The following is a 20,035-nucleotide window of genomic DNA, read 5'->3' on the forward strand; positions in this document are numbered from 1 at the left end:
CTTCAGGTCCACTGAAGGACAGTGCAGTCCTGCTCAAAAGATCTTAAAAAGGGGGGGGGGGGGTCAATCAAAGCAATGATAAACAGATTCCCAAAGAATGTTATATACATCACAGAGCCAGTGACACAAATATGCCACCTTGGGCTGGATTTAAAAAGAGGAAAAAAACCAAATAGGTCTGTTCAACCTTCAAGCTGTTCCTCAATCTTGCAGGGTAGGAAACCGGGTCAGAGAGCTGCTGGATGAAAGGATAGCAAACGCCCTCCGCTGAGCCACAGAAGTGTGGTGGTGCCTGCCTGGCCTTAAAAAGGGGGGGGGGGGGTGTCAATCAAAGCAATGATAAACAGATTCCCAAAGAATGTTATATACATCACAGAGCCAGTGACACAAATATGCCACCTTGGGCTGGATTTAAAAAGAGGAAAAAAACCAAATAGGTCTGTTCAACCTTCAAGCTGTTCCTCAATCTTGCAGGGTAGGAAACCGGGTCAGAGAGCTGCTGGATGAAAGGATAGCAAACGCCCTCCGCTGAGCCACAGAAGTGTGGTGGTGCCTGCCTGGCTAGTTCGCCACACTCAGGAAGTGTGAAAAGGAGCAGGTAGTGCACCTTGGGACTAGGAACACACAGCTGGCGCTTGTGAAATATTTACAAGAAGCAGAATCTGCCCCTTCAATTGGACCACTCCCACCCACCCATTCCTACCCTGACTTTCCAGGATATGCAAGTCAATCAATAATCACCCAAATTTCAATCTACATTTTTACAAGAGCCTTTTGAGGGCTTTCTGAGAAGACAAGTTAAGCCTGGTTGAGAAAACTATTTTCTAGCCTGCACTGAAGATAAGTGCAACCATTATCAAATATTCTTTGCTGTGAAAAATACTTAGAATTTGTGACACTAATGTTCTTTCCTGAACCTAAGTCACTGTGATCAATCATACAGCAAGATCACGAAGAACAACGTCTACATGCATATTAAGCACATTGAAAACAAAAGAAAATGAAAAACTGGAGTTCTCCGTGGTGACAACAGAATTTGAAGCAATCTAACATCAAACTCTGACTTGCTGTGTCCTGTAAATTCAGCTCTTCTGGAATCAACCCTGTGGCTGGCTGGCGCTCAGACAACAGTTACGGCAAGACTGTAGACTGGAGAGCCCTAAGCTCCCAGGGATCCTGTGCCGGCTGCAGCTTCCTTGAAGAAATTCCACAGTGTGTGTATAGCAGAAGGTCAGACTCTCTTGTTGGAAATCACTCCACAATCAGGGCCACATTTATGTGGGACAAATCTATCATATGCCTGTGGAAATTCAAAGAAACAATCAGCATTAACTCTGCACATCAGCAATCAATTTATCAAGGTGGAAGAAAACTGCAATAGAGTGGTAAGCCCTGTTTAACAAAATCATCCTATATAAAAATGCAGACTTACGGATAAAATCTATAAAAACAAAAGAGGGGAGGGATTGTTCACATGACAAAAGGACACACTGCCTTCTCAGAGGACTCGCTGTGTACTGCTGCAATAATAGAGGGGCACACACACAGAGACCTTGGCAAAGAGGCCTTCCCTCCCACTCCCAAATCACAATTACAGAATACACTGGCTACCTGTGGAATTTCTGTTGAAATGCTAATGCATGGGCTGGTTCCTTGAACTTAGCTATGGCTTTCCGTTGCTGGGGAAGCATCTGTAAACTCTGGAGAAACGAAACAGAGAAATACTTTAATATCATGTTGTAAACGGGAATATATATATACATATTTATGTATACATTATTAGCTTTAATACAAAACTTGAGTCCAGGCTGACCCTTTGATAGCTAAAACAAACTGGCCTCCCTTTCTATCTCCGTTGCAATTTTTCTTACCTATCAAGGTAATCTACTCCAAAGCAGTGCCTCAGTGAGTCATTCCTGCGAGCAACGCTTATATCCTCCATACCTGCTGTTAAGGCCTTCTAGGATCTGGTCACGTCAGCCTGCCAAACTTTCTTTCCGTGAGACCTGGCAGCAGGCAGCTGCCCTTGGATAGAGGCACTTCCTCTTTTCATGACTTTTTGTCAGACAATTCTCAATAGGAGTCCTCACTAATCTTTTTAAAGAATGTTACCTATCACACCAGAGGAAACTGCTGGTTAGTGAGGGGACCCCAAGGTCTGCGGCAGGCAGTGACTCCTAGTTACTACTGGGCAAGGTGAGATTCCCACGCGTCTCATGGGTCACAGAAACCCTTCCATCCTTCCCTGACACAATATGGAAGGGTGGGACTGAAAGAAACAAGAGGCCTCTCTCTGTTTGTATTGTGGAAAAGCTTGAGAAAGCTCGAGAACAAAGGAGTGAGCAAGCGCCAACTCCTACAGGCTGCAGCCACTGAGTCCTTGAGGCCGGGGCGCAGTCTCTCGAGGGGGCCAGCTATTCCCAGAGTGGTATGTCATCCCCTGAGAGGTCGCGTTCAGGTTGTGAGGAGAGCCCCTTGAGATGCAGCAAGTCTACCAGCCTCTGTCTAACACTGCCAGCTGGGGGGAACAGAGACTTGGAAAGCATCTCTCAGAGAAGAAACCTGTCATTCAGGCAGTTCAGCCCAGAGAAGCTCAGGCTGGATGGATCAGAGTGCAACTCACAGGGAAAAGGAAACACGCTCACTGAGTGCCTATTCTGTAGGAGGTGCTTCACTCATGGCTGGCACACATGTGACCTCATCTACCCTGCGAAGCGAGAGTCTGGTGGTTACTTCAATTGTGCAGACCGAGAAAACCTAGGCTCTGCAAAGGTGAAGTACTCTGTGCAAAAGCTGCACACCAAGAAATGACAAATCAGGATCTTAGCTGAAGTCTCCTCTCAAAGCCTAAACTCTTGCTGCTAGGGCCAGCTTCATTCTCAATGGCTAGTGCAGCAACAAAAACTGAGCTGACCTTGGCTAACTATTCTATTCTTAGTGTCACAGGATCGCTGGAAGCAATGAAAAAGGTAGAAAAAGTGAGCAGCACAGTGGCCGGCACACGCAGGCATAACCTGAGCATCGGCTGTTGGTGTGGCCACTGCTCATGCCCAGGGCTGTCCTTTGAATTTTATTGAGAATCCCAACAGAGAAAGTTATATTTACTCGTGAGTGACTGCAAACGTTATGCTCTTGTGAGAAGACTATTTTTTGTTTTACACTATGGAGTTTCATTTATTACAGGATAAAAATGTTCTTTTTGGGGGACCTAGGATACATTTTGCCCTCCTGTCCGTGGACATCAGAACTTGAGACTCCTCAGCCTTTGGGTTCCAGGACTTACACCAGCAGCACCTCTGGGCTCTCAGGCCTTTGCCTCAGACTTCCCTGGTTCTGAGGCTTCTGGACTTGGACTGAACCACACTACCAGCATCCAGTCTGCAGATGGCCCATGGTGAGATGCTCAGCCTTTGTAATCTGGGCTCTCAGGCCTTTGCCTCAGACTTCCCTGGTTCTGAGGCTTCTGGACTTGGACTGAACAACACTACCAGCATCCAGTCTGCAGATGGCCCATGGTGAGATGCTCAGCCTTTGTAATTGTGTGAGCCAATTCCCCTAAGAAATTCCCTTTTATTTAAAAAACATTTTTTTTTCTTTTCCTCTTAACACAATTTTAGGCAAAACCCAACAAACAGGGAAATAAATATAAATCAGCAAAGAGGCCTCAGAACTTACAATGAACGTACTTCCTGATCCTGACAATCCACTGGGTTTCACTGAGGCTGGAGCAGGAGGTTATAGTTCTCCCCTAGACAAGGCTATGACCCAGAGGACCTGTGCGGCTCCTGAACACCTGGGCTGTGGAGCCCGCCGGCTCTGACAGACACCCACCTCCTCCAGCCCTGAGAAAAGGCTGGGCACCCCTGCAGCCCCACCCACCTCTCTCTTCTAGGCAGAATCTTCTTTCTGACTCATTCAACAGCAGCGTTCACGAGCATCACATGGCTCGTTCTTCTTGCACCCTCCCTCACCTGAAATTCTGAGGTACACTACAACGCACACTTGTGGTCATTTTTACCTTCCAATTATTACATTTCTGCAAAAACCTTACCATTCTTCCTTACTCTGTACATAATGAGTCTACAGATAAATGTCTTTGAAATAAATTTTCCAGAGAGGCTTATGAATACAGTTTTAGGAAGTAAAATGCTAATTGAGAGCAACACTGACTACGTGACTGCTTCGCTTAAGAAACTTCTCAGATTCCATGGTTTTGAGAAGTACAGTTAACATGTGGTTACTAGAATTTTCTACAACAGGGGTCCCTCTTCATCTAGGGGACAATACTCCTTGCCCTTATGCTAGTGAACATTCGGTGCTGCCACATCCCAAAGCACATGGCGACTTGACATTCTATTCTAAAACATTTATTCCCAAAACACACAGAAATACACTTTTTCTACCTGAAACCAGGAAGGTGGCGCTGAAGCCTTGGGTCACTTAGCACTGTCCCTTTAGGGTACTTTAAAGTATATATTTAACCACTATGAAGTGTTGTTATGAACGTCTCTTTAAAATTTACAGGAGGGCATTTCAAAAAGTCTGTGGAAAAATGAAATTCAAAGATAATACAAATCTTTCCATAAGCTTTTTGAAGTACCCTCATACTTACCCATATCATTTGTTTAGCTATCTAATGCTGGCAGAAGCGGGTTATATCATTTTTTTTTTTTTATTACAAAACCTGGCATTTTGTGCATGCAGTATTTTAAAGTCTATAAATGCCCATGCAAAACCATCCCATGGACTGAGAGGACTCTGCTTTGTTCCTGAGGCAGAAAGAAGAAGCCCCCGCCCAAGGCTCAATTCACCCCTACTCAGGATTCATATACTGGCAATCTTGCAAATAAAACAAGTAGTGTGATAAGAAAAAACGTTGTATGTATGTGTGAACTTAATAATCTGAGGATTCGAAAGGATAATTTGTTTAGTTGGAATATTTATGTCTTAAAATTTATAACTAAGAATCTGAAAATTTCAAAATAATCAAACTCACAGGCAAAAGTTCTGATATCAAGTGTGCCCAGCAGATATTTATCTTCCTTCTCAAGTATCATTTTAAGTAAATTCTTTTTTTTTTTTTTTTTGGTGGCTGGCCAGTACAGGGATCTGAACACATGACCTTGTTATTACAAGGCTGTGCTCTAACCAACCTGAGCTTACTGGCCAGCTTCCAGTATCATTTTAACATGAAGTAACCAACATAATGGGTACTGGATTTTAAATCAAGAGATGAGCCATGCCCGGGTGCCCTACCTGGATGGGTCCCACAGACATCAGTAGGCTCTTCAGCTGGGCATCGGTCGTGGACGATGACAGACCCTCCACAGACACCACGCAGGGCTGCGGCTTGCATTCCACCACCCGCAGATTCTGTTTGTTGGGCATCAGGCGCCCCCGGCCCATGGGACCTGCCACTCCTCTGCCTCGTCCGTGCATGAGGGCCTGGCAACACAAAGCAAAGGCACTCTCACTTTTGACAGCTACTAAGATATAAAAGTGAGCAAGTCACAGAATCTATTAACATATACCAGAGCTACAGGATTTTCTGCAGTACATGACACAGTAAGTCTAGGTGGAGGACAGGAGGGGACTGATGACGCCTGAATCTCTCATGCCACACAGTCGCACTCAGCAGGTACATGGTGTGTTATCACCTTTCTGGAGTTGAAGTGACCACAGGGATTCAGAAACTTGTGAAGAACACAGTTCAGGATTTGCCTCCAGTCCTAACAGCCCCAAAGGCCAAATCTTTCCCATGTATAGCAGGAGTACCTCCTTATCTGTGGTTTTGTTTCCCTTGGTTTCAGCTACCTGTGGTCAACCGCAGTCCAAAAATATTACAGGATTTTGAGAGAGAGAGAGCACATTCACAAAACTCTTATTACAGTATATTGTTATAATTATTCCATTTTATTATTACTGTTGTTAATCTCCTACTGTGCCTAATTCATAAAATAAACTTTGTCATAGGCATGTACGTACAGGAAAAACAGTAAACATATATAGGATTCGGTACTGTCCAAGGTTTCAGGCATCCAATGAGGGTCCTGGGACGTGTCCCCAATGGATAAGGGGGGACCGCAGTATAGTCCGGTTCCAGTGGAGACCTGCTCTGTACAGTGCTCAATCTACCTTAGAGTCACAAGCCACAGCATAACGTACTCAACTCATCTTGTAAAGAACTACATTTGCTATCCCAAAAACCTCAAAGGCAGATTCTGCAACAAGGGTTTCACCTATGGCTGCACATTACAATCATCTGCACAGCTTTAAAAAACAAACAAAAAGCCACCACAACAACTGAGTTACCTCTGCCAACCCCCAATTATGACTTCCCTGGTCTGAGGCAGGGCCCAGACATTATCATTTTTTAAAGCTGCACAGGGTTCAAAACCACTGCTCTAGAATGTGTTAAAAGAGGGGAGACAGCTGATGTTTCCAGCGTTGTCTCCTGATTAGGAATGAGAGAGCGCCCTGTGGCCGACCTCTCCAGGGTGGGAGAGCAGGAAGTGCAGAAGGCGGGGTGGTGCTGAACAGCATGAGGCCTCCACACGCCCACCCTAACTTCCTCTTACAGTCTGGGCAGAAAGGGGCAAGAACAGCCTCCCAGTCCACCACAGAAAAGAGCAGAATGGAAAGACAACTGAATGCATGGGCACCAATACAAAGGCAAGCTGAGGGGAGGCCTCTGCAGAAGGGAGAGCACTCCTGGAGGTGGGTTTTGAAAAAGCATACAAGGATATTTCAAGAGAAGCCACATAGGAAAACACATCAAAAGATGCAAGTTACTCTGGCTGGAAACCAGTGGCAAATACCTATTCTTTGGTTCTAGCTATAATAAGTCATAATATTAATAAATAATATCCTCTACCAAATGCTTACTCATACGTCAGGAACCAGGTTTTTTATATGCATATTCTTGTAAAATCCTCACAATAGTTTAAGTAAGAGAGGAAACACCATTATCCTCATTAACAGGAGATCAAATGAGGTGTAAGAGGAAACTCAAGTTTATGGGGGTGTATTTTTCTTTCTCATCATATAGTCAGGCATAATACCTAAATGAAGAAAATTCAGACTGGAACAGTCTTTAAAGACTGTTATCACTTTATCACTGAAGACATCACTTAATGTATCTTGTATATCCGTCTTCTGCAACAAAATGGAAAATTTTTATTTGCTCCTACACCAAAAAGTGTTAATGAGATAAATATATATACAAAGCAATGTAAATACTTCATAGAAACCCAGGGTGCTCTTGACATCAACATCACTACTTGGAAGCACGATGAGCAGGCGGATGACCAGCACATTCCCAGCCATTCTGGAAGAAATGCGGAGTGATGCTGCCTCCCTCTTTCTCCCTTGCTCCAGTTCCATCACATAAGCGATGTCAGCTTCTGCACCAGGAGGGGACTTTACTCTCAGGTCATCCTTGTCCCTCCTATAGAGGCATAAGGACTTGGGGGAAACGAAGAAGCTGCCCCTTGCAAGAAGCTGAGGGAAAAGGGCGCTGTCACTAATACATAACGTGACAAGATGGACATACGTCCTGCACAGAAAAGGAGACCGGCCACTCCACAGAAAGGTGTCCAGGGATGCCCATGCTTCCTGCCTGACAGACTGAGGTCAGAAAGCAACATCCTCCAATCCACAGAGCAAGGGCCTCAGCCTCCTGTCTCTCAACGGTAATAAAATCGGTAAGTGCACAGCTGGTTCCACATCTGTGAAGTTTCTGGTAATCAGTGAGTAGAGGAAGGAGAGCGCACTCATGCTGGGGCACACGCGTGTGCCCGTGTGCTGTCTCCAGAGTGCAACACAGAGCTGCGGGTGTACCGCTAAGTAGTCAAGAGAAGAAAAGGCACTGGTGAAAACATTAATGTGTTTTCATAGCCAGAACAAAGCAAATGATGGTTCGTATTGCTGTGTGCCAGGTATGGCAAATCAGAGAAACCCTCTAAATGTCAACTTTTCTTAACTAGTGGGATATCTAATGTGCACAGAACAAGCCTTTGCACTTCCGGTGCCATGGGCTAGGAGACAAGCAGTACCTTCTTTGCCGGGTGAATTCCTTGGATGCTTTTGATCCCTGGAGGAACAGCCGAGTGCATGTGGGGCACCACCGGCAGGTGCTGGGGCTGCTGAAGGCCCCCCTTGGTCAGAGTCACCTTGCGGGCGGGCTGCGCTCTCTCTTCTGGAGGCTGAGGGAGTCGTGGGGGCTGGCCGTCTGGGTGAAAACAGCCGTCGCTCTCTCCTCCCTGCTGAAAGCAACACAGCAGCAGGCTGTTCACTCTCTGCTCCACTAACATTCCTCCCCCAGTGCGAGCCATCTCAAACAAGTATAAAACCAAACTTATCATTTCACTAGTAAGGAAATTTATCATTGGATCGTGATTAGATTTTAACAATATTTTTGAAATTTAAAACACTAAGATCTCCTTTAATTACTGTATCCATTTAAGAGGTCTGTGATTAAAATAAATGCTGCTTAATTCAGTGAAATACTGCTTAGCCTTAAAAATACTTCACATTCAACATGCATGTTTTATTTTCAAGAGCATTCTTGTTACAATTTGACAGTGGGCATCTATGGTGGTTAAAACTTTTAGCTCCTGGTACAAGCCTCACCTAAGTGGGCACTCAGCCTGACTCCCGCTGGCTACAGCTATGACTCTGGCACGTCCCAGTGTCCTTCCCCTATGGATGCAGCAACATCAAGCATGCTGTACTCTTTAGTACTATGTTCCTAAGTGTTGAAGAATGTCCCAAAACCACAAGCTAGAAACTCTTCCACCTCCTGCTGAGTGTTACAAGTGTCACTACCAGCTACAGAAATAACAGAAATATCACCCCATGTCTTACTAATGTTCTCTCATTTCTTGACCTTAGAGTTTGTTAATCAATTAGGAAGCAAGTACACATTCGAGCTGTACTGCTAACGTTGCTCACACCAACAGACGGCATAAACAGTATCTCAGAATGGTGCCCATCAGCTACTTTCACTATTAAGCCTAGCGCCTTTCTGAAAGAATAGCTGGGGAAAGAGTGGATGGCAAGAACATCAGGTCTTGCCCTGCTAAATTATGTGATTAATCTTAATAGAAATGGATGCCTGAACTTGAAAAGTAAGATTAAGCCCTACCCCTAACATAAACAGGCATTTATCAGTCATTGGTTAGGAAACCCTCCTCACACAGACTGCTCAGCTATGCCAGCATTTCAAACGATAACTTGGTAGATTAGCTCGGAAGAAGCCCATACACCCATGTCTCACCTTCTCTCCCCAAAATTACCTTTTGAAGACCATTTAATGGAAGAAAGGGCTCTGCAAAGAGAAGGAACAGGGCCTGGAATGAGGCGGGTGCAGATCCGGTTTTTGCTAAGACTGCCTGAAGTAATAAGAACTCAAGAAAAGATGAGATTAAAAACGTCACACAGGGGCAAGACTTCTGGCCATGTCAACATGAGGAGGCTGGCAAATCTCTCCCCAAAACAAGTATAAAACTGGACAAAATTGCCCAAAACCACTTCAGAACCCTGGAGGTGGATGGAAGTGAAAGAGCAACTGGGCAAGCACTCCTTCCGGAGCCCGGAGAGCAGAGCCATCTGCGGCCTCTGGACACGGCTCCCCAGCAGAGATGGCCGCTGTGTCCGTGCGGGGCTGGGCAGGAGCCCAGAGGGGCCCGGACTTCACAGCAGCACCATCAGTCAAAGCAGGAAGCCCACGGATCTGTGAGCCTCTGGTCATGGCCCCATTTGAAACAAGTAGCAGACCAGCCAGAAATCTGAAAAACCTAATGAGGAAACTCTGGAACTGACAGATCCACCAAAGGCCCAGAGGAGCTCTCCCCACATGGCCGCCTAGAAGCTGACGGGAAGTAAGAGCGCCAACCCACACCAGACCCCTAGCTGCAGGTGGCCGTGCAGCAGCAGGGTGGACCCCTAGGACCCCAGGCTAAGAAACAAACATAAGAATAGAAAAGCTGAACAAAAAATATTTAAACTGAATGAAAATGAAAACACAAAATATCAAAAGTTAGGGGATGCAGCTTAAGCAGTCATATCAAAAAAGAAGAAAGATCTAAAATCAATAATTTTGAGTTTTTACCTCAAAAAGCTAGCCCTCTCCTCAAAAACAGGAAACCGAACCCAAGCAGAAGGATAGAAATGATAAAGATCACAGTTAAAGGCAATGACACAGTGAACAGAAAAATAGAAAATCAGTAAAAGCAGAAGGTTTTTCAAGATCAACAAAACTGATATTCCTATAATTATACTGAACAAGAAAAAAGGCAAGACAATGACAAAAGTCAGAAAACAAGAGGGATCACCACAAGAGACCCCACATATTAGACAACTTAGACAAGTGGACAAATTCCATAAAAGATTCAAGCACCAGAACTGACTTAAGAAGAAAGAGAAAATCTGGATAGACCTCTAAGAAGTAAAGAGTGAAGTAACAATTAAAAACCTCTCACAAAGAAAAACATAGATCCAAACAGTTTCATCAGTGAATTCTATCAAATATTTAAGGAAGAAATACTACCAAACTTACACGATCTTTTTCAGAAAACATATGAGGAAGAAATACCTTCCCACTCATTCTTTCAGCCTGCTATTACCTTTCTACAAAAGCAAAAGACATCAAAAGAAAAGACGACTACAGAATACCTCTCATAAGCATAGACAGAAAAAAATCCAGCAATACAGAAGAAAGGTCACATGTCATGACGAAGTGATCCATCCCAGCAATGCAAGGTTGGTTTAACACCCCCAAATTAACTCATGTCACATACCATATGAATAAAGGACCACATGATCATCATCACTGCTGTGGATGACTGAACCAGGTGGGTTCTCTCCCCCCTCACATTCTGTGACTCTCTAATGTGTATTATAATTGCTTAAGATGTGCTGGTCTTACTGGGAGTCACTCCTATTCTTACTGGGAGTCACTCCTGTTCTTACCGGGAATCATTCCTATCTTACGAAGAGATATTCCACAAATGAAAATGGAAGCATTGTGAAAAGGCAGACCACTGGCAAGACCGTGATCCACACAAAAAGTCAGGCTGGTGGTTTGTACTTCTTGAAACTTCTCCACAAGGTCTTCAACCCAAGGTGTGAACAGGCATCCCAACCCAGCAGGAATGGCTTATTCTAAGTGCACAATTTTTCAAAGTTTTTAATCTTAAAAAACTTATGAGTTTTCTGTTTTATACATGCTTGAAATTTTCTATACTAAAAAGTTTTAAAATTTAAGGATGTATACTGCACTTCCTCATCTTTCTTAAGAGCCAGTGACCTGTCACCTATTAATTTATCTAAAATCCTATTGAAATGTAGTTCCCGGCAGTGTAAACTTAGTGCAAGATTCATAAATTCACTATGCATGTGTTAAGTCAGACCGTCTCCTTTCTACATACACTAATATTTCATATTAGCTTTCAGGTTCCATGAGGTCCCACACTGGATGGAGGCTACACCAAACCACTGAATTCTCCACACCAGACCATTGAATTCTCTGCACAGCTCAGACCCACAAGTCTACTGACTGTGATTCTCCAACTACTATCCTTTTCACTAACATGGATAAATGAATGGACTGTGGAAGTTCAACTATCTAAGAAAGTCTTCCACTGTACGGACTTAAGTAATCTACATAAGCTCCTTGGTAGCTTACCTGTCTAGGTATCTAATAAATACCCAGAGCATATGCTATCCTATAAGCGTTCTAGAGAAACCAGTGATTCAGGCCCTAGTTAAGTCCATTTTGTTTGCCATGCCGAAATGTCTTAAGAGCACAGAAGGCGCTGAAATATTTATTGAACTAATCAATAAGTAGTAGACTGTACTTTTAAAAACTGAGTAGTTCTGAATGTGCTAAAAAAAAAAAAAAAAGACAATAGTATCAGAATACTAGATTACGGCCATAGTCAATCAGCACATACATATTTACTAAAATTCACCATGAAAATAAAAAGGCCAAACCTCCAGCCCAGCAATCCACTATGTATATGAGAAAATATTACACTAGATGCAGAAAGAGATGAGACAGCACCCTTGGCCTAAAGGGAACAATGTCCATACAATACAATGGACAACAAGGTGAATACTCTGGTCTTTTTTTCTTTAGCAATCCAAGGTGAAAACAAGACGATCTACAGAGTACTTTAAAAGAATAGCTTGCACCAAAACTAGGATGCCATTATTTGCCTATTTTAAGGTATACAATGTGTATATGTATTTGGGTGATATAAATACATAACACTGTCATAACCTGATGATTTTTAAACTGGGAACTGGGAACATAAACATTTAGTCAATAACACCCCAAATAATAATAATTCTCTCATTGTTATTTTGGGTAAGAGACTGGAGATAATTTATGTCTCCTAGTATTAATGTCAGATAAGAACCCTGAAAAGCAAACTTCTAAACTTTTATTTTCCTTTCAAGGCAAGTTTACTTTTTTAAAGTAGGCTTGATCCCTATTTAAAATTCAGAAATACAGGTATTAAAAAAATTCTCTCCTTTCTTCATCTCTTGCAAGAAAAACTCAAACTTCCTAATGTAGAGTGGAGTATTAGATCTTGTGACATAAAGAAAGAGTCCCTGGAGTCATGGCTCATTTAGGACTTGCTAAGAAATGGTCTGAACAGACAGGAGACAAGACTTATGATGGAATCTGCTCCCTGGTGCGGTGGCCGCTCACTCCCTCCTGTGCAGAGGCACTGGCCTGCCTGCCGTGTCCCCAAACTGGGTCTGTCTGTGCCCTCCTCCCATTCAGGAAGCTCTTTGCCAGCTGCCTGCCTGGCCTGCTCATTCATGGAGGCCTCTGCCCGACACACTCTCCAATCCTAGGGTGATGCTGCACACAGCTCACAGCACTCATCACTGCTATGATTACAGCATGTGCTTGCTTACTAGAGGTGCTGCTCACCAGTGTCCTGAGGACAGAGAATGGAGCCAGGCACCGAGCAGGCAGACACCCTGTATCTGTTGAGTCTGTGATGAACACAGAATGTGGGACGCTTCACACACACTGTGATGGTGACTTTCCAACCTTGAGGAAAAACTGGTCCTATAAACTGCTTAGTGAAAAGTGGGGGGAAAACCCTGCCTGGGTAAGTTCTAGAGCTCTATATTCAAGACAAGTTTTTTACACCTTCTATAGCTACAAATTACATAATATAACTTTACAGCAGAAATTTCCAAGGTAACTAGGATATTAGAGTTTTGGCATCATTCAACATATTCCACTTGTTATTAGCTGTGGAGTGTTATTACTTGTTGAATGTCTATGATATGTCAAGAAATGTAATAGGGTCTGTACAGACATTGTTTTCCTTCAACCTCCCTACAAGGCAAATTATTATTCCCATTTTGCACATGAAACAAACTGAGGCCTTTAATCAGACAGAAGTGCAGGAACATCTCCATGGCTCCAAAGATATGACTCCACACTGCCTCCTAGGGGAGGAACTTTCACCAACATATTTTGTAACTACATATTTTCAGTAAGAGTTGAAACAAAAGGGATTAACCATCATTCAATTAAATCATTTTAATTCTATAAAAGGCTACCACAATGCTGTGCTTTTGAATTTTTCTGAAGATCATGATAAGTATTCGAGACTTAAACATAAGTAAGTTATTTCATTTTGTAAGAAAAATTGAAAAAGAAATTTCCAAGTGTGAGAGCAAGTATTTCCTTTCAATCTAGCACAATACAAAGCTAATTCTAGGTGAAAATTTAAAATCCCTGGGTTATTCCAGTCAACACTAGGAAACAGTTAACTTGTACCTTAGTAGGGTGTTGCATAGGGAACATATTTTTATACCCATACTCATACACATTTGGACAGCCAAGCCAAATTATAAATAAAAGTCTCATATAATCTATGCATATAGTTACAGTATTGAAAAAGACCCTAAAATTATTAGCACTTAGTTATGTAAATTTTAAAATACTGTTGATTCAAATTAGAAATTTTAGAAACCTGTTATCTTAATGTAAACAAATAAGTGGCCTTGTTGTGCATGGCAGGTAACGTTCTTCTCATAAAAGGTAAGTTCACTTTGAAACTAGATTTCTCCAGGGCTGTACGGTTCACTTTTTAACTCTTTACACAGAGTATGTTGCATACAATTTAAAATATCTTCCTCTTCCTCCAAAACGGATGAGAAAAAAAGCAGCTTGGCTCCTCTTAGACCAAATCAGAAACATTTTGTTGGTTTTTTTTCCACAAATGATTATCTTTTAATGAATACTATAAAAATGTCTTTTTAAACTAGTGTTTGTTTTCTAAAAAATTATATGGGGCACTATCTGAATTAAATAACCTTAGGGAATACTTTTTATCAGCTTAATCATTACAAAAAATGGGGTTTGTAGCCACCAACATTAGCAGGACAAATTTATTTATAACAAATGGTTTAAATGTATAGATAAAATGCTTATTGATACTGTCAGGGTTTCTTGCAATTTAACAGATCAAATCTTATTTTCATTCTTAAATCCCATGAAGAAGTGGTATCACTGACTTGCATTCACTAGCAAGCAAATTGATTAATCCCTCTCTATAGAAATCTCAACTGTTGATTATACCTATCAGACGTTAAGCGGCATTATTCTAGAGTGACAACACTTGACAAATTCCCCAACCATTTTTCTCAGCCTTTGTGGCCCTGCTAGCTTGTATTAACCCTGATGAAAAATTAATTTTCCTTATCTTCTTCTAAACCCCAAAATCCAAATCCGCCAAACTGGCAACTCTTTCTGTAAAGGTATTATGAAAACCTCTAAAAGATTAATTGCATGTCTTCAGGTGACATTAAATTAATTTCTGTACTCATGACAGACATTTGATACTCCGTACTGAGAGGACAGATAACATTGTCAGGACACACAGAAGGACAGTGGTGTAGTGTCCCAGGGCAGCCTCTTACGAATTCTCCTTTCGATAAGGCCGTACTTCACTGTCACTGGCAATGTTGCTGATCTTACGGCCCACAGACCTCACTGAACAGGTTTCTATTAACTGCAACAATGCTGGGCCTATCCCTGTAATCTTTATGAAGCTCATTCAAAATCTGGACAATAAATGATATGCATGCTATATGAAGTTTCTAAATATAAATATATTTAAGGTTCCTCCATTTTTTTCTTTGAAGACTGCTGGATTAAAGGAGACAAAGTAAAAGAAACTAAACAGGCTAACACTGTCTACTCTGAGTTCTCGGTCAATTTCCTGTAATTACACTGCTGCAATGTGCTATGAGAAGAGAATATGTCACATCTGCAATGTTCATTTATTCTCTGCAATAAATTATCCTTACATAATGGTAAGCATGCAAAACATGGAAGCAACTTAAACCTAAAATACTGGCTATCTCTGATTCTGGTAATGGTCTACACAGGTTAATTCTCTGCAATAAATTATCCTTACATAATGGTAAGCATGCAAAACATGGAAGCAACTTAAATCTAAAATACTGGCTATCTCTGATTCTGGTAATGGTCTACACAGGTTGAATTAAAAGCAAATCTTCATGGTTACAGAGCCCAGGGCAAGAGACCTCCTGACTGCTGTGCATCATGAAAGAAAGGGGACCTGCATTTGGCTTTACAGTGTGGAGAGATCATGGCATAGCAACACAAATGCACTCTCTCTCTCAACAACCAACCTCTCTGCGATTAATTAGGTTTAAAAAGCAAAATTACCTGAGCTTTAGAGGAACAAACCAAAGCCCCGAGCCTCTGAGGGTATCTGATACCTCAAGATTCTCCAATTTCGACAGCACCAATCTACCAGTCTAAAAAGGGAAGGATTACTGCAAGTGGGACGCTGGACACTCTGGATGCAGTGCTTTACCAGGTGGCAGGGCCCCTGGCACCTAGCTCTTCCAACACAACCCCTCACTTAGGGGTAGGCTTCTGCCCTTCCCTGGAGAAGCTGCTCCAAAGGACCCACTTTGTAGCACTGGGCAACTTCTATTCCTGGTGGGCTGCTGAGTCAGGAGAGGGAAGTTACTCAGACATTGGAAAAAGCACATTCCCTTTCTGCTGGGCAGGGTGTGTTAGCAAATCCTGATTCCTAATTTTAAGTGAATTATTTCTGATTTACCTGCTTATTTCACTCCCCAACATCATGCCCCTAAAAAAAAACCTCATAAATTAATGAGTGTAGAAATTCTTATGCACTAAAAGTGAGTTCTGTCCTCTAATGACCAATGGTCTATCTTGCCCACATGTTTAAGGCTGCTCAAAAAGTAATTTCTTTGGAAGTAATCAATTCTGCCCACTAAAGCATTTCAAAGCTCTTTAAAACAAACATTTATATACAAAGTTTTTCCTCCAAAAGGAAGATTCTAGAATATACATCTTATCAATTAAGTAAATCATTAGGATTATCCACACCCCATTTTTATTTCTCTTCTGGCCATTTGGGTACTCATTAGCACCTTTAAACAAATGGTGTCAAACTCCACCCAGCCACCTTTCCAGTGAGCCTGCCACCATGCCTCCACTCCCCACCTGACCCCACGTGCTTGGGTGTGCATCTCTCATGGCTTCCCCACCTCTGTGTCCAACGCAGTTTCTTACATTCTCCCTTTACCATCCGGTCTTCCCAGAGTTCTCTTCTCCATCAGCTATCCATCTGCAGCTCTGTCCTTTACATATATAGATATGGACTCTGGACGCTCTACTTCCACATCACATCCATCTGACCACTTCCACTTGGCCCCTCCTAGCTCTCTCCTTCGGCTCTGCTGCTCCTCTGCTCTAAGGTGCTGCAGGGTCTGTCCTAGGAGGTTAGCTTTGGCCAGAAATCAAGAGAGCCAAATGGCCAGGTTCTATTGCCGAGATCTTGGAAGCTAAGTGTGGGTTGTCCTGGCTAACATTCACAAGGCTGGAGCTATCTTCACTGGGGTCAGCACTGCAATTTACCATTTAACAAAATTCAAAAAGCAGTAAAACAGGATTATAATACAATCCCATTTTGCAAACTGAATAAAGAGTTTCAGGAGGGGATAATAAATTTTTCCATAAAAACATGCCTAGAAAAATTAAGGATAATGATTAATGGTTTTTGTTTTGTTTTTCCCAAATTTTGCTTTCTTACTGGTATCATCTAAATTTCTACAGAAACAACGATTAATTTTATCATCCGAAGTACTCAGGAAAAAAACACTGCTAACTCCTCCTCTGCCATTTCAGTAAAACAAACTGTAAACAATATTGATAATTTTAACTTAATATTTAAATTTCTTAAATATTTATAATATACTTGAAATTGTCCTAAATCCTGGAGACAAACAAATGAATAGAAGGCAAGCAAGCAGCAGTAACCAGGAGACAAAGCTCTGCCACAGGCAGTGGGCGACAGTGGGGGGGCGAGGGAGGAGGAAGCTTGCGGGACGGAGCAGGGCAGAAAGGGGGGCAACTTTGTGGCTGCAGCTGGAGGAAGAAGACCCAGTGGAAGACCCATTGCAATATCAAGAGACAGTGCACGGTGGGCCAGAGGCATGGACCACAGCACTCCCACGATGAGGAGGGAGTAGAAGGAAAGCATACGAAATGCTCACGAAGTGTGACTATTCCTGAAACCAGCTGTCCCCAAAGTGCAACAGATGACTTCAGGAGACTAAGACCAACATTTTTGTTCGTCTCTAAATTCAATGCTCAGGAGTGTGTCATACGCCATTCTGTGTAACACTTAGGTTAGAAGCTCAAAAAAACCCTGCAAATAATGACCGTAAAACTTTAGTTTTCCTAAAAAGTAAGAGTAAATTTATATGTTGGATATATTAGCAGTAGAGTCTGCCCCTTGTCAACAGTTAAGCAAATAAAGCAAGGTAAGAACACTAGCCCACCATCCCTCTGCTAAAACTTTTCAATAGATCCCATTACTCTAAGATCAAAACCCCAAACCTAAATCAGCCTATAAAGGCCCCATCTTCAGACTCATCTGCTCTCCTGCTCTCTGCACTCTGGCCAAAATGGCCTTCCTTCGGATAGGGAACTGGCTACAATTTACCCACCACAGGACCTTTGAACGTGTTCTCCCCTTTCTGCCTATAAGGCCCTTTCCTTCCCTCCCTCCTTCATCCAGTTATCTCCTCCTCTCTCCTCAGAAGTCACTTCTCTAGGTCTGTCTCCCTGTTAAACTATTCATGCCACCACATCACTGTCTGCTTTTATCTACTATTGTACACCCAGAGCCTACACAGTACTTGGTTCACTGCAGAGCTCAAATGAGTAGTTTCTACTTTCTTGTGCAGTGTAAGCAGCTGCTAAGGCACACAGAGTGTCACAGCCCAAGTTATGTCTGCTGTGACAATTTAAACCACAGCTGACCTGCAGGATATCTCTCTCTCATCATAAATGCTGGCGTCGATGCTATGGCCTCACCCCTTAAGGAACTGAAGAAGTTATAAAGCCTGCTACCGATGGCTAGTCATAAGTCTTGTTGAAATGCACAAACAAAAAATACAGAATACAATTTCAGATTACTGAATATGCGAAGTCTACCTCTACCCTTACCACAGAAAGGAAAAGACCCCTCAGAGACCCGAGTCTCGCCATTAGTAGTTTTGCACCTTGGTCGCTGCTGAAAGAACATGCCTTGGCTAGCCCCCTGGTCTGCAGAGGATGACAGACTCATTTTAAATATTGGAACTATCAAACAACTTCAACAATTCAAAAAATGAAATCAACAGAGCAAAAAATACTTTTGTATTCCTGTCAATGATCTATTTCAAAAAATATAATACACACCCAAATCCAACCAATTCAATCAGTCTCTTTATGATTGATTTTTCTCTCTCTGCAACTCACTGCAGAAGGATCAGACATGCAATGAGAGGGACTAGAAGCAATGACAGCCAGTAACCGTGGGCACCCTACACCCACATCTCCCCTCTCAGGAACCGAATGAAGCTTCCTATAGACGGGACAGATTCCAGAGCCAAGGCAGAGGAAGGATAAGATGAGCCTGAACATCCTGCACCAGAAGGTAAGGATGTGTTCAAAGAATGATGGAGATATAGCAAAGGACCCAGAAGCCAGCTTGAAGGGCTCTTGCTGGCCAATCCGGGACAATTCTAACATCAAAATAAATAAATGATAGTGATAGTTCACTATCACTATCTGAATAAAGTAAGAATCCATACTTCCATACTGATGTAAATAAATGAACAAATAAATAAGTGAGGGAGAAGACAAAGCTACTGCAGTAGAAGCATGACATCTAATAAATACAGCAGGAGTACTGGCATCAGAAAAACAGTACTTGCAAAACAAAAGTGAAAATTTGTTAAGGAATGGGATATTTACACAGTCTCAAAGTATCTTCCCATAAATTATTTACTAGTTAAAGGGTAAAACTGTAACTTTACAGTGGAGAGACTTGGTAAACAGCATTTTTACCCATGTGACCGCAGTTAATCTTGCCAACATTGGACAAACCTCCTGACTGGATGCACTGAGAAGGACATCCAGTTGCGTTTTGTGGTGGTGTTGCGTTTTGTGGTGTTCCTGCCCAAAACGCAAAACCTGAAACCAATCAGGAGGAAGCATAAGAAACCGAAATTCAAGAACACTTTACAAAATAATTGGCCTCTGCTCTTTAAAAACGTCAAGGGCATGAAACACAACGAAAGGCTAAGCAAGTCTTCCAGATTCAAAGAGACTACAAAAATAATGCATGATCCTGGACTGGATCCTAGACTGGGGGAGAAATGGCCATGAAGGACATAATTGGGACAACTGATGAAATCTGAAGATGTACTGTATCAATATTAACTTCTTGATCACTGATAATGCACAGTTGTGGTTTTGTGACAGAATACCTCCGTTCTGACGTATCACACTGTGTCTCCAACCTACTCTCAAATGGTTTGGGAAAACGTGTTTGTGTGGGTCAAAGGACAAAAAGACAGGGATAAAGCAAACTTGGCAAAATGTAAACAACCGGTGAATCTGGTAAAGGGAGTACAGGAGTTCCTTATGCTATTCTTACAACTT

At 42.4% G+C, this 20,035-nt stretch overlaps 1 protein-coding gene across 1 annotated transcript in view; it reads right to left on the minus strand.

Annotated features, from left to right (window-relative positions):
• Nucleotides 1-310: 310 nt before the first annotated feature.
• RBM33 (RNA binding motif protein 33) overlaps nt 311-20,035 on the minus strand; it is a 98,406-nt gene continuing 78,681 nt past the window's right edge. Inside the window, exons 14-18 of the mRNA XM_008567081.1 lie at nt 9,297-9,392; nt 8,055-8,333; nt 5,257-5,445; nt 1,612-1,700; nt 311-1,300 (exon numbers count right to left, since the gene is read on the minus strand). Coding sequence (XP_008565303.1) covers nt 1,252-1,300; nt 1,612-1,700; nt 5,257-5,445; nt 8,055-8,333; nt 9,297-9,392 — 702 coding nt within the window. The 3' untranslated portion in view covers nt 311-1,251. The remainder of the gene's footprint in view (nt 1,301-1,611; nt 1,701-5,256; nt 5,446-8,054; nt 8,334-9,296; nt 9,393-20,035) is intronic.

The sequence above is a fragment of the Galeopterus variegatus genome, unplaced genomic scaffold (genome assembly GCF_000696425.1).
Source record: "Galeopterus variegatus unplaced genomic scaffold, G_variegatus-3.0.2 Scaffold292, whole genome shotgun sequence".
Classification (NCBI taxonomy): Eukaryota; Metazoa; Chordata; class Mammalia; order Dermoptera; family Cynocephalidae; genus Galeopterus; species Galeopterus variegatus.